Source organism: Scardinius erythrophthalmus, assembly GCF_964197995.2.
Source record: "Scardinius erythrophthalmus genome assembly, chromosome: 8".
Taxonomy (NCBI): domain Eukaryota; kingdom Metazoa; phylum Chordata; class Actinopteri; order Cypriniformes; family Leuciscidae; genus Scardinius; species Scardinius erythrophthalmus.
The window spans coordinates 15,259,831-15,274,190 of NC_138228.1; the positions used below are offsets into that span (position 1 = coordinate 15,259,831).

At 37.1% G+C, this 14,360-nt stretch overlaps 1 protein-coding gene across 1 annotated transcript in view; it reads left to right on the forward strand.

Moving 5' to 3' along the window:
• tspan9a (tetraspanin 9a) overlaps positions 1-14,360 on the forward strand; it is a 90,554-nt gene that overhangs the window by 69,136 nt on the left and 7,058 nt on the right. Inside the window, exons 3-5 of the mRNA XM_081373239.1 lie at positions 9,282-9,383; positions 9,508-9,639; positions 11,394-11,477. Of these exons, the coding sequence (XP_081229365.1) occupies positions 9,282-9,383; positions 9,508-9,639; positions 11,394-11,477 (318 nt within the window). The remainder of the gene's footprint in view (positions 1-9,281; positions 9,384-9,507; positions 9,640-11,393; positions 11,478-14,360) is intronic.

Below are 14,360 nucleotides of genomic sequence, written 5' to 3' on the forward strand. Positions count from 1 at the left end.
TATTCACTCTGTTTGCCATGCTCTCTGTGGAAGCTAAAGTAATTCACTTACCCACAATCCATTTAGAGATTAGGATCTGCCTATCTCTCCAATGTACGAGGACTGTCTGGTTGTCTTATCGGAGCGTGTAACTCACACTCAACCGTAGACCGCAAACCGCAAACCGAGACTGCGTTTTAGTAGTAAAATGAACGGCACATTTTTTTCAAGCGTAAGAATTCTCTGCTTGCTCTTGTCTGGATTGAGTTTCTTTCTGCAAGCACACATATTTTCTATCTCTATATTGTGTGTAGACTCAAGGTTGTACCTTCATGTGAAGTAAGCTAGACTGAAAGCAGTGTTTCCAACATGTATCAGTCTTTAAAGACCATTCTGAGACCATCCCAGCCATGTATTGATGTTGTTCGTACAAACGATATAAGATACCACTATGACCTTTAACACACTGTGATGAGGGAGATACTTCAGAGAGAAGAAAGGGACAATAAGATATAGAGATCTGTATCAACTGCACGTCTCTTTCATTTCTCCACCACTTGAACTGGGCAGCAGGGGTACTCCCATCACTCAAAAACCTTCTACTCCGTTCGCACAGAATGGCGTGAGCGATCAGAGGAATGTTTAATTGACTCCAATATTTGATCTCCGAATCACAAGGCAGTCATTATCACATCTAAGGAAAAAAGTCATGCTGGCAATGTATGAAAGCACTCTTATTCTGTACAAACCACAGACAAAATGTTAAAACCGAGTTTGCTAAAATGTTTGCTCAGGTAACATATAATATGTATAATATTAATAATATTAAATTGATCAAAAGTGACAGTAAAGACTTTTTCATTGTTAAAAAAAGCATATTTCAAATAAATGCTATACTTTTGACCTTTGAAATCAGAGAATCCCAAAAACTGTATCATTGCTTCCACATACTGTAAATATTAAGCAGCAAAACTGTTCTTCAGCTGTTTCATGAGAATAAGAAATATAGTTTGTGACTCTGAGATAAATATATACACGCTGTAGTGTGTTTTTGAATGTATAAAATATCCCACAAAAATGTCAAATTTACAAAATTCCAAACTATCTGTAATTTTTCTAGATTCATAATTTCAGAGATGTAAAGTTTCAGTAGTGATGTTTTTGCCCTCCTCAATCTTAAACTCAGCAAGATGCTTCCCTCCTGCTGTGGTATGTTGGAGAAACAAAGGTATAGTAGGTCTTCACGAACGCTGTGGATTAAAGCACACACGTGAACCCTCCAATGACCCACCATCTGACTGCAGCAGATGGCGAAGGCTAGGCACCAGATTAGAGCATCCGTCTTTAAGCTCATGACCTCATTCCAGCGTGTGTGCCGCAGGACGGTGGCCAAATGAAGCCATATTAGCTGGTTTGAAAAGGAGGAAGCACAGTAGCGTGATTTTTCGGATAGGCTTACAGAGACGGATGAAGAGCATTACCGCACACTTTCGCCTCCTCAGCTGTGGTTACGGTTTAATCCATTGATGACTAACATTTTTTTAGCGTCTAATGTTGTGCCATTACATGAGTAAAACTGACACAATTAGGGATGCTCTAAAAACGAGTTGCGACCAACATGTGCAGAGGATGGGTTGAGGCTATTTTTCATGGGAAGTAAAACTCCAGGTACCAATTTTAAATCGTATCATAATTTAGTCACACAAAACACTGGTGTCTATTGTGGTTCCTTTTATTTTTAAGCTGATTCTGGGAGTGTTAAGCTTGTGATCTCATGTGGTAGCATGATTGTGTTTGCTTGTTTACTTGCTGATTTTGGCTCTGAATTAAACCAATTTACTTGCGGTAAACAAATCAACACAGAATGTGCCAGTGTTAAAATGATTTGCGTCAAGCTTGACTATATAAATAGTCATTTTCCACTTCTGGAGCTTAAAGTAGCAAATGTGTCCTGTAAAGTGCCTGATCAGGTGAGGCGGTCAGCCAGGGTTTCTAAGGACTCCATGCCAGGTTTCAAAGCACCTGACGGCATGACAGTAGGTCCCACACTAGCGTATCTTGCCAGCTCACAGCATGACCAGACTTTCCCTTGCTGATCAAGAGTCTGGCCCATCATCTGGGCTGGAAATTACCATCTCATGACAGGCACTTAGACAGAGAAGCTCTTATTTGAGCTAATGGAACATTATCTCCAAAGTGCTAATAAAGTGCAATTATAAATGTGTTTGTTAATGGTATAGTTCATCCTAGAGTTAAAATTCAGTCACTAACTAGCAGTGTTGGGAACGTTACTTTAAAAAAGTAATTAGTTATAGTTACTCACTACTTGTTCCAAAAAGTAACTTAGTAACTGAATTACTCTATAATAAAGGTAACTCGTTACCAGGGAAAGTAACTATTTGCGTTACTGTTTAAAAATATGTCATAGAATTTGGAAACACTTTGCAGTTTGAATGTCCTGTATAAACAAAATTACGGAGTGTTTTTATGTTTTCACTGTTCGATTGCGTCCACGCCTCACACACACACGCGCGCGCACACAAATGTAAACACTTTGCGACTTTTCGATCGCGCCCGCGCCTCTCTCTCTCTCTCTCTCTCTCTCTCTCTCTCTCTCTCTCTCTCTCTCTCTCTCTCTCTCTCTCTCTCTCTCTCTCTCTCTCTCTCTCTCTCTCTCTCTCTCTCTCTCACACACACACACACACACACACACCACATTCCATTCAATCAATGCATAGTAACGCACCGCATTTAACGTCCAGTAATGTTAACGGCGTTGTAACGACGGGAAAAGTAATTAGTTAGATTACCCCGTTACTGAAAAAATAACGTCGTTACCTAACGCCGTTCTTTTAAACGGCGTTATTCCAAACACTGCTAACTAGTGCTGGGCACTGACATGAACCGGTATACCAGTTTCAATTTGGCAAACAATATGTCTTTTTCAAATACTGCAATAGTTGAAACAATTGCTGCATCTATTCAATGGCCACGAAGAGCGCTATGTAGAGTGTATTGCAGTGGTTCTCAATTCCAGTCCTCGTGACCCACTGCTCTGCACATTTTGTATGTCTCTCTTATCTGACACACTCATTTCAGTTCATGGACTCTCTCCTAATGACCTGATGATCTGGTTCAGGTGTGTTAAATAAGGGAGACATACAAAATGTGCAGAGCAGTGGGTCACGAGGACTGGAATTGAGAACCACTGGTGTATTGTGAGGAGACCTCTATTATCTTACAAATGTTTATAACGTTATAACACAACAATAAATAAGCCACACAACTAACTCTCTTTAACATGGCAAATACCATGTAGAGCCATATGATTTCTGTGATGCAGAAAATGCAAAGAGAATCACTGAATCCATTCACAAATGGAACTTACTGTATAAAGCTGAATGTCACACAATTTTTGGATGAATAAATCAAAAGTAGGGCTGTGCAGTGAATCAAATTGTGATATGGACTATAGTGTCTGTAAATTATTAAAGCTCAAAAAGAGTCTGCATGTTCTGCATGTCGGCCTAAATCAGGTAGACATATAATGAACATAATCTAACTAACATTAATATTTAATTAACGGCTGAATGTTGCAGGGATAAGGAACAATCAAAGTAGTGACGCTTATGGGATTTTGTGGCATCTGCCATCTCACTATTTGAGAACATGAACACATGAACTTCATCTGCAGAGCTGCTCTAAGAGTTAACTTCACGAGCATCATATACACATGGAAACTCAAAGCTCTTTATGAGAGCCTGTCAAAAAGAAATGTTCGGTTTAACTTGAAATTAAAACAGAAATATATTACCACTGCACAGTACTACTTCTTCAAGTAATAGCAGTAGTAGTAGTGATGATGATGATGATGATGATGATGATGATGATGATGATGATGATGATGATGATGATGATGATGATGATGATGATGATGATGATGATGATGATGATAATGATGATGCAGTTTATTAAAACAGAAAAACTCAAAGGTCTTCATTACAACCTGACAAAATAAAAGTTTGGTCTAACTTGAAGAAATTATGAAATAAATATATTACCATTGCACATCAGAATGTTCTGTAATGTAAGTAGTAGTAATAATAATAATACAATGTATTAAATACTTGTTTCTTACATGTTTCATTTAATTTAAACTTAACTTTAATTTTCATTTGATTAGCCTACATTTGAAAAGATAAATTAAATTGTTAGTTTTATAAATTGAGTTATTTGTATGTGACATTACAATGTTTTAATATTCTTTTTGCTCCTGACAGTAAACTAAGCCACTATAAATGTATATAAAGGCCCAGCCATTTAAAGAAAACAAAAAAATACAGTGATGCGATACAAACCAACAGAATTTTACATTTTAAATACTGTACTGGTATTTCATTTTCATGTCAAAATAATGTGCAAAATGTGGTAAGGATGCAAAATAATAATAATAATAACCATGAACCAATCATAAAAGTTCTCTATATGACTTGCATGCTACAGTATATACCAAGTCTTCTGTAGTCATAAGACAGTTTTTTTTTGGTGAGGAACACTGATATCATTCACTGATATAATCTTCCCAACCTCTGACTGCTACTACAAGAGAATCATTGAGTCAGTGAGTTGAACTCGAGAACTGAAACAGTTTGATTAATGAACAAATCATTCAGACCTGTTGGAACTGATAACTCACTTCTCACATGAACTCTTATGAAATTCTTATGAGGAGAGTCAATTAATGAATCACACCAACCTATTGTATGACTTCAGAAGACTTGGAATACAGGGTCATAAGAGTCATATTAACCAATTTTATAACATCTTCCTTTATTTGTTTGAACTATCCCTTTTGGTTAGGATTTAGGTGTGTGTGTTTGCATTCTGTAAATCTGTAAAAAAAAATTTGGCATAGGCAGAGGTGATGGACAGTGAATAATCTGCTGTCTGACCTCATCTTCCTCTTCCTCTACTCTTTAGTAAACAGCAGGCTTTCCTCAACACACACACACACACACACACACACACACAGTGTGCTGCCACATCTCTCCACAAACCCAAGCCCCCTGGGCAATAATATGACAAACCTGTCCAAACCTATCCACACTCTGGAGACTCAAACACACACGAGACCAAAAGAAAAGCACACAGTTTTCTCTCTGTATAAGCATTCGCTCTGGTTTCCGCTCCCAGTTTACCCCAAGAATGTTTGGTATAGAAGATAATGATGTCATCCGTTAGCTACATCTAACAACTGACCCTCTGGTCAAACCCTCCACATTCCCAAACAAACACTAACATCTTTACATTAACAAGTTGCCTGAGAACATAGGAAACCAATGAGAGGAATGATTACAAATCAAACACCGAGAGCCGCTAGGTCATTCAAACGATCCAGATGCTTGCGCTGGCTGAAATGGCTTTGGACCGTGCGTTCTGAGACTGTATCCAACTGGACAGACATTATTTAAACAGAACCCAAGGCCAGGTATACAAACTCCTAATGAGCTATGCATTAGCTACAAGCAGCCACAGGCCATGGGAAACATATGCTCCATTCACTTTTTTAGCACTAGTAAAGGATGTAATAGTGGATATAAAGGCTCTTGGTAGTGATATGAGATGCTTATGATGTGAGAAGTTGTAGGTATCAAATTTGGCACGTGTTGTCTGGCAGATTATTCTATTCTTGTCCCAGAACAAATAAAATATTGATAAACAATTGGACTGGAGTTCATTCATCTGAATAGTTTTTACATCTTCCTGTTTAGTGTAGATTTAGATTGACAGTCCGAACGTGACTTCCTTACAGTAACCGTTCGTTTACACTGGCACTCTTCCCATGAACTCAAATTAACTTTCTGCATAATATGATGCTCCTAACAGTATGTTGCATTAGCATAGCTCATCCCTTAGGGCTTGCAAGATGGTGTCTAGAGCAGAATATATGATCAGAGCAACACCTTACCAATACTTTTCATTTCAGTGACAGGATATTTATCATTGCGGAAGGCGAGGATAGGACAGCTTCCTTTTGTTGTCAGAAAACAGAGTCATTCGAATATCCTCATCTAGCCCTCTTTGTGGGTTTTTGGATGAGAAGAAAGATTACTAGATCATTTGACATGCCTGCTGCATTCCAACGATGATGTGCTTTATAATAACATTAAACCTTTCATGAAATATATTCAATATTTCAATTAAAATGTGTGATTACTAGATACATATTTGCTGTTCCCAGGCTGTCCCAGAGTGTCTTTCTGTTCAAAAGTACAGTAATATTGTGAAATATTATTACATTTTAAAAGAACTGTTTTCTATTTTTAAATATTTTAAAATGTAATTTATTCCTGTGATGCAAAGCTGAATTTTCAGCATCATTACTCCAGTCTTAAGTGTCACAGAAATCATTCTAATACTGTATGTTGACTTGGTGAATATATGCGGAAAACTGTTTATAAAACTGCTTAATATTTTTGTGGAAACAATTTTTTTATATATTTTCAGGATTCTTTGACAGTTTGTTTGAAATAGAAATCTTATGTAAAATGAAATGTCTTTTCTGTCACTTTTTATCAATTTAATGCAGCTTTGCTGTAGAAAAGTATTAATTTCTTTAAAAAAAATCGTACTGACCACAAACCTTTAAAGTATTTAGAGAACATAGATGCGCTGTGAAAAAATAAATGATTGTAAAAAAATAAATGCAATTTTCTAGGAACCCTCAGCTCATGGCATTAGCGAGGCTTAGTCGGACATGTAACATCCCTCCATTAGACATGCAATTTTGCTGTTTTAACAGGATGAACAGAATTGCATGCCTTTTTCAGGCACAAGCTGGTTAAGAATTTATTATAAGTCTGAGTCTAATTGTAATTAGACCGTGTGGAATATGAGAGTATTGTGTGCTGTGCAATTGGGACGCTTTTATTTAGGTATGAAAGAACAGCCATTAACAAACAGTTGTGATCATCATGTGTTCAAAGCAGGACGTGAAAGGAATGATGTCACAGTGTTCCCTGATGGAGCTGAGAGCGTGCTTTGATGTATTCTTTTATAATGAGACTCGGAGGTCTCAAGATGTTTCCGTGGAGAAGGATGATGCGCTTATTCACCTTTCGTTTTATTCTCCATTCTGAAACGTGGCTACTCGCACAGTGTACCCACCAGGAAATATGTCTGGCACTAATGAGTGTACACTCCAGTGAAAGACATATGCCTTCTACCAGCTTTTTAATATCTTGTCTTGACTGAGTGTTATTGCTGCCGTTCTGCATCATTGGCTGAATTTATTTCATCATGATCCTTTTCATCGATCCCTGGAATGAAGGCAAAAATAAAGATATATATTCACATAACAGGGTCTCCGGAGAACATTTTAGTCTAATTTCCACATATTTTTGGAAAGATTATCAGAATTAAATTTCATACTCTTCATTTATTAATTTCCCTCTGCGTTTAAATATGTTTCACAGCATGACTGTTTCAGTTTGTTATATTATAAGTATTATCATTTGCTATATTATTAGGTACATTTAGCAGGCACTTTTATCCAAAACGTGTTTCAAATGGATATATTTTTTATTATTTTATTATTATTATTTATTTCATTTTTAAACCATGTGTGTTCCCTGGGACATGAATGATACATTGAAGGGATAGTTCTCCCATTTCCCTATCCTCAAGTTGTTCCAAACCTGTATGAATTTCTTTCTTATGCTGAACATAAAAGAGATATTTTGAAGAATGTTGGTAATCAAACAGTTGTTGGGACTTCCATAGTATGGACAAAAAAAAAAATAGAAAGAGGAAAGAAATGCATACAGGTTTGGAACAATTTGAGGGTGAGAAAATGATAAAAGAATTTCCATTTTTGGGTGAACTGTCCCTATAAATTGAGTAGAACTCTGATGTTACTGTTGTAAGTGCTTTAATTCATGGTTTGGTATGGAAGATGATAAATGGGCAAAAAAAGATCCAATAGATTTGCATCAATGAAGGGACCCGAATCATATCTAGGAATGATAGAAAATTATAGAAATTTGATGGGCTTTTTGGGGATAGTAAGCAACCACCTGGCAATGTCCTGACAACCACCCACACCATCCTAGCATAATGCAAAGGCACCAGTCACAATTTCTTCAGAAGTTCAGAGTCTTTTAGATGTGAGCAAAACAGGGAGTGTTGTGATAATACAATAAATACAACGGCAATAAAAAACTTAGACAATAGATCATGTTAAAACTGTAGATATTAGCTCTATATATCTTATTTATGGCTCTGTGATAGAGACTATCATTCACTGAAATATGCCTGAAATTCCAGAATATTGTGTTTTCTCTTTTCTCTTGGGTGAAACGATGTTAATCTGGCGTGCGTCTATATCAGGACCACCGCTCTGTCAAACAGTAATCACCCCGCACTACCGTCGCTCTGGGCCAGAGTGCACTGAACCACTAATGTGAGATCGTACACCTCATTAAAACTGCCAGCGAAATATTTATCTGCCACAGCCGAGGGGAAAGTGATTCCAGAGTGGCGTATATGAGTATGTCGTCCTCCGGCATCATTGATGGCATGTTTTTTTTTTACGCTCTACTCAGACATTCAATTAATGATGCTAATTATATTAATTTGACATAGTCAAGAACCCGATGGAAGGTATTGACTAAATAGACGCTCCTTATTAGGGTAGGCAAGCAGATAATTTTTCTCTTAGGACTTGCATATTGTTCTTCACTATTTTGTTCCTCACATTGCTTATATTTACACATATTTACATTTGTTCATCCAAACCACTTGAATGAATCAAGCTTTCAATCTACAATTAGTTGAATTTATAATAATGTATTCAGTTAAAAACATTTTAAAAAATATAATACATTTAATTATGATAAATACAAATGATGTAGAAATATAAATGATATGATACAATTCATACACACTGTAAAAAAAAGTTGTTTCAGCTTAAAGTAAGTGTCCATGCTGCCTTAAAATTTTAAGTTTAGTCAACTTGAAATGCAAGGTTCTACTAAGTGAAAACTTGGATATTTGAGTTGACTAAACTTAAAATTTGAAGGTAGCACAAACACTTTAGGTTGAAACAACAGTGTGTGTGTTTTAAATGTGTGTGTATATATATATATATATATATATATATATATATAATATTAGTATTATTAATTTGTCAAATCTATTTTTATTGAATAAGTACAATTGAAGTGGTCTTTCTGAAATATTGGTACTGTCAAGATGAGATTTGTGATTGACTATGACTGAACTTTTTCTTCTGCTGTTCACAGGTCAGTGAGAACGCAAAGCAGGACTTGAAAGATGGTCTTGCTCTCTACAACACAGACAACAACATTGGGCTGAGAAATGCCTGGAATATCATCCAAGCTGAGGTACAAAATTATGATTATTGAGAATTTTGAAAATATGTCTTTAATATACACAGCAATATCTGGAACTAGTCTGGTTATTAATAAAATGTATCATTGTCTCCCTTTATCCCCCCCTGCCCAACAGTGGAAGTGTTGTGGAGTAACCGGGTACACAGATTGGCACGAGGCTCTGAAAGAAAAGGTGGTGCCCGACCGCTGCTGTCAAGAGCATTATCAGGAGTGTGGCCGTAACTCCACCAACATGTTCTGGACACGGGTGAGTGGACACCTGCACTTAAACCAATGATGTTGTTATAGTTCCTCAACTTTAATAGACTTGACATTTGAAGGGAACTATACATATACTGCATTTCAAATGCATGACTTTCATTTTTAATCATCCTCATTTTGAATACATTTGGATTGTTAATCGCATATCCATTAAAGAACATTTCTGAATTGAGGCAGGATGAAAGAAAGGACTGGAGGTAATAATTGAGATTATTTCTTTTTATCTTTCTCTGTTCTGCCCTTGAAAAGAGTTATTATTAATAAATGAAAGGCGGTAAAAGCCATAGATTTAAGACATCTCTGTTAGGTAGCAGCTCTAAGTTCGCCTGTAAAGAGCCAGAGTCATGTACCTTTATGTATTAATTCTCACTTTGGGACACTAGGGGGCAGATTTACTAAACAGGGCAAATTAGCGTGAGAGCGCAATTCCAAAAAAGCGCCGATGTAAGTGGAAAGTTCTGCTCGCGCACATTAAGGAACACAGACACAGCCGTATCATTTCCATAATGACCAACGCAATCTACCAGGAGCAGCGCAGATTAGTGTCTGTTTTAAGACATGCTTATTTTGGCCGTTAAACAATGGCACAAATACCAGTAAATTGCCAAATGCAAACCTTAGTAAATCAACTTGCGTGATTCATTTAAGTACCGTCTTCAAATAAATTTTGCGTCTCAAAGGGAAACTCCTACAAATGCATCTGCAATAAGGTCAGCCACAAAAATAACTTTGCCCACGCCTTTTCAGTGCTAATTTTTCATTGCGTGTCTTTAGTAAATCCTGACAGTTGTTTTTTAACGCCAAAAGAGGGTTTATTCTTAACAGCTCAAGCTGTTAGTAAATCTGGCCCTAGATGTGTTTGTCTTTCCTATGGGAGTTGATTTAACTCATGAAAACTGATTTTAAAGTTTAAATGAGATTGTAGGGAGGGCAATGGTCTCTTGAGGGAATATTTTTGTGCCATTGACAGTGCTGTAATGTACATCAGTAGCTGAAGTTACATGTCAAATTGTCACGCTGTCTTTCTGAGGCTTTTAAGTTACCACAGAGGTACTAATGGAGTGAGAAGAGACAATTACATTTAGTGAATCCTCAATGTTTTTTCCATTAATGCAGAACAAGAAAGTTTGTGAAACAAAACAAAATTTCAAATGTCACGATTTCCAGTCTATTGTCTTCTAGAGAGCGAGTCACAAGAACACATTTGTAGTAAAGTTAGCCTGAAACCATTAGCTGTTTAAATGTTACATTTATCTTCAGCCCCAGAAGTTAAACAGCTTGCCAACATAAATTGTTTTAAATTCATAGAACGAGTAAAAAAAAACGTGACACAAGGCTGTTTGCACAGGAATCCAAGAGTTTTTCCATATCTGAAGGTATTATATAGCATTACTACCATAGTTTTCGGTTGTTCTGGAAATGGATTTTCTTTTCAGTGCCTTAGTATGACAAGCAGCCCACAACACCACCAACTCAAAGCTGTTTTGTCTTTTTTCCGCATAGCCACCAGTATATCGCTGAATGTGCTTTTTTTTCCAGTGACTACGCGTTGAAAATGCATCCGCAGCAGTCGCTCGCTCTCTCATGCATGCGCTCAAATGAATTCCACTGCTGCTGGAGTTCAGCTCATTTTCTCTGAATCAGAATTAACAACTAGCAAATTAGAAAGTGAAATCTGTTTGTATTAGTGCTTTCACCCAGAAGATCTTGTGACATCTTGTGACTTTTCTTGTCTTCCAGGGCTGCTACGAGAAAGTTGAAGAGTGGCTTGAAGATAATAAGCACCTACTCGGAACCATCGGCATGTGTATCTTGGTAGTTCAGGTAAGATTGTGTGTGCTGGTGTGTTTGCCATCACTCAGTATGTCAAACGCAGTGGTGATAATGAGCGTGCCTGTCTTGTCTGGCTCTGCTGAAAGAGTGAAGCACATGTATGGAGACCCACAGACAGCTCAGAAGAAAACAGACGAACTGCTCATTAGGGCTCGCTGATACGCGGTAATATAGAAAGTGAAAGTCTGTCAGTCCCACATGATGTCTTGCATTGGTTCATTATAGCCCTAGAAAAAGCATGAATTCGATGTATTTGATTATCAATGCAGCCAGGTCTAATATGTACATTCTGTGGAGGTGCTTTGCATTAATTTTAGACTTTTCATGGAACTTGGCGGAGACATATTAAGGATAGTCCAAACTCCTGCTTCGACAGTTTGTTTGACTTTATAATTTGGCATCTTTGCCACTTTTAAAGTTAGCAAACTCAATTTAAGAGTATCTCTTAACAGTTTCACAATTTTACATGACCGTCAAAAGTTTACATCAGGTTTACTCTCATTAATTGCAAGGTAGAAATACGAAACGTTGGATTAGCCAAGATGGTCTCTCGGTTAATCCACGAGTTCTCTTAAACCCGTGGTCTGTAATTACCTGCAGTTTATTGAGGATAATAGCGCAAAGGGGTCTTTACGAAGTACTTTTCTCAGGATGGACTAAGAGGTGACCGCTGGCCTGTAAGCAAACAATTGCCTCCTAATCCTCCTCACGGGCTGAGCTAGGGCAAATGTCACAAGTGATTTACTTAGATCTCATCCAACAAAAGCCAGCCAAATCTGGTTATTAGTCACTAAAATGTGTGCTCTGTAAGTGCTTTGTTGTTTTAAATTATTTGTGGGACTTCTAAAAAACCATGGTACTTTCATATATTCCATTGCACTGTTAGATCCCCATTCATATTACATGAAATACCATTCAAAGTAATGATGCACCAATGCTGATACCGGATGCTCCAGCAGAACTCAACGCTAAGGTTTTTTTTCTACTGGCCCGGTTGGGCTAGTGGTTAAATTTTTTAGATATGTACAATTTTTAAGTACAGAAATTGAATAAAGCAATCATATGTAAAATAACACTGAATAGTCTTTAATGTACAAATTAAATATTAATCCTTATAAAAGGTGCTAAAGTCATTCAGTCAAGAGCAGTGGGTGATTTTCTTTTTGTATTTTGTTGTTAGATTAACATTGAGGACAAAGACAGCAGTAGGGTTATTAGGCTGCTGTCACTTCAGGATCTGCACATATCCAACATATTGTTACACACGCATTTTCTGTTTTCTTCATACTGTTTCGCTTAGCAACTCACGAACAGCAGTTATGTGTGAATATTTCATTTGTTTAATATTCTGTTAATTAGATACATTTACTTAATAGACATCCTTCTCTTATATATCAATTCTGCTCTGTGTTTGCTCTGTTGTCTGTGTTTCTTTTTTCGGGCACTGTATACTGTACACTTTGTGGTATCGGTTTTTGTTATCAGAGCATTTTTTCGAGTTCAAGTACATGAGCGCAGTATCTGGTGCATTCCTAGTTATTACTGGAATTTTTGATCAAATAGAACCCAAACCTTTGAATGGTATATAAGTTAGAACTTCAGTTTCAAGTTACATTGCCCAGAAAGCTTTATAAAACATGGTAATCCTTTAGTGTACCATAGTTCTTTCTCTTAAAAATGCATGGATTCTGAAAGGATTCTACATTTTTCGAACACAGTGCATATCTGGTTGTCAGACGCTGCTAGTGGCCTAGGCTTCTCCAGCATTCTCACACTGAAGTCTGTGTGAGAGTCTGCCAAGATTTACAGTTAAGTGTCTGTGTCAATTTTTAGTGTAAAGAAGAAGCGATGTGATACCTTTAAAGCTCAAAGATGTGAGAAAATCAGATTTAATCCACACACCGAGTCTGTTGCCGTCTCCTGTTCTGTTCTGCAGCTTTAAGATAATGGCTGTGGAAAGTCGACCACCGCTGTGCGTTTGATGTATCAGGATAGATCTAAAAATGAACTTTAAAGAGTCAGTATATTTGCAACACATTTCCGTTTACCTCCGTGACACTATGCATCCACATTAAACTTGTTTTGTTTGTTTTTTTCTACAAAATGATGTCAATTTCCCCAAGAAGGTCTATAATACTAGCATGTGATCTGTTTGCTTCCATCTTTACTTACTGGACTTTTTTTATTTTATTTTTAAACACGTCAAACACCTGGGGCCTCATTTATAAAATGTTTGCCTAGAAACCGCCCTACATTTGATCTTATGATCATTTCTCAAATGTGCGTACATGTGAATCAGAAAACGAACATACGCACAAAAAAGTGCGTACGCCTCTCTTCCAGATGTGAAATTTATAAATCACAAATAATCGTGGTTTCAGATCTCCGCCTTGTTAACGATCCTTAATTAATGTTATTAACATATAAAAGAGCACCAGTCAACATCCAAATGATTTACTTAAAGGGATAGTTCACTTTGAAATTAAATTTTGGTATGTTTTAGCTTACCTCAAGGGCATCCAAGATGTAGGTGTCTTTTTTTCCGCAGTAGTTTCAATTTTGATATTTTTAGGTCAAATATGTTATATGTGATATGTTTTTGTCTGTCAGTCATATAATGCAGGTCTATGGTCACCCCCTCAAAGAGTATGCACAGAGTCCAAATTAAAACAATTCCCCATCGTAAGTACACACTGATGGCCTAAGACACGAAACGAGCGGTTTGTGCGAGAAAACGAACAGTATTTATATCGTTTTTAGCTCTTATACACAGCCACGTCCAAGTGATCTGAGGGCGCGCGCGCATCCTGGTGTGTGACGTGTAAGCAGACTGGTGCATAGATATATACACTAGATGTCGCCTTAAAGACATTC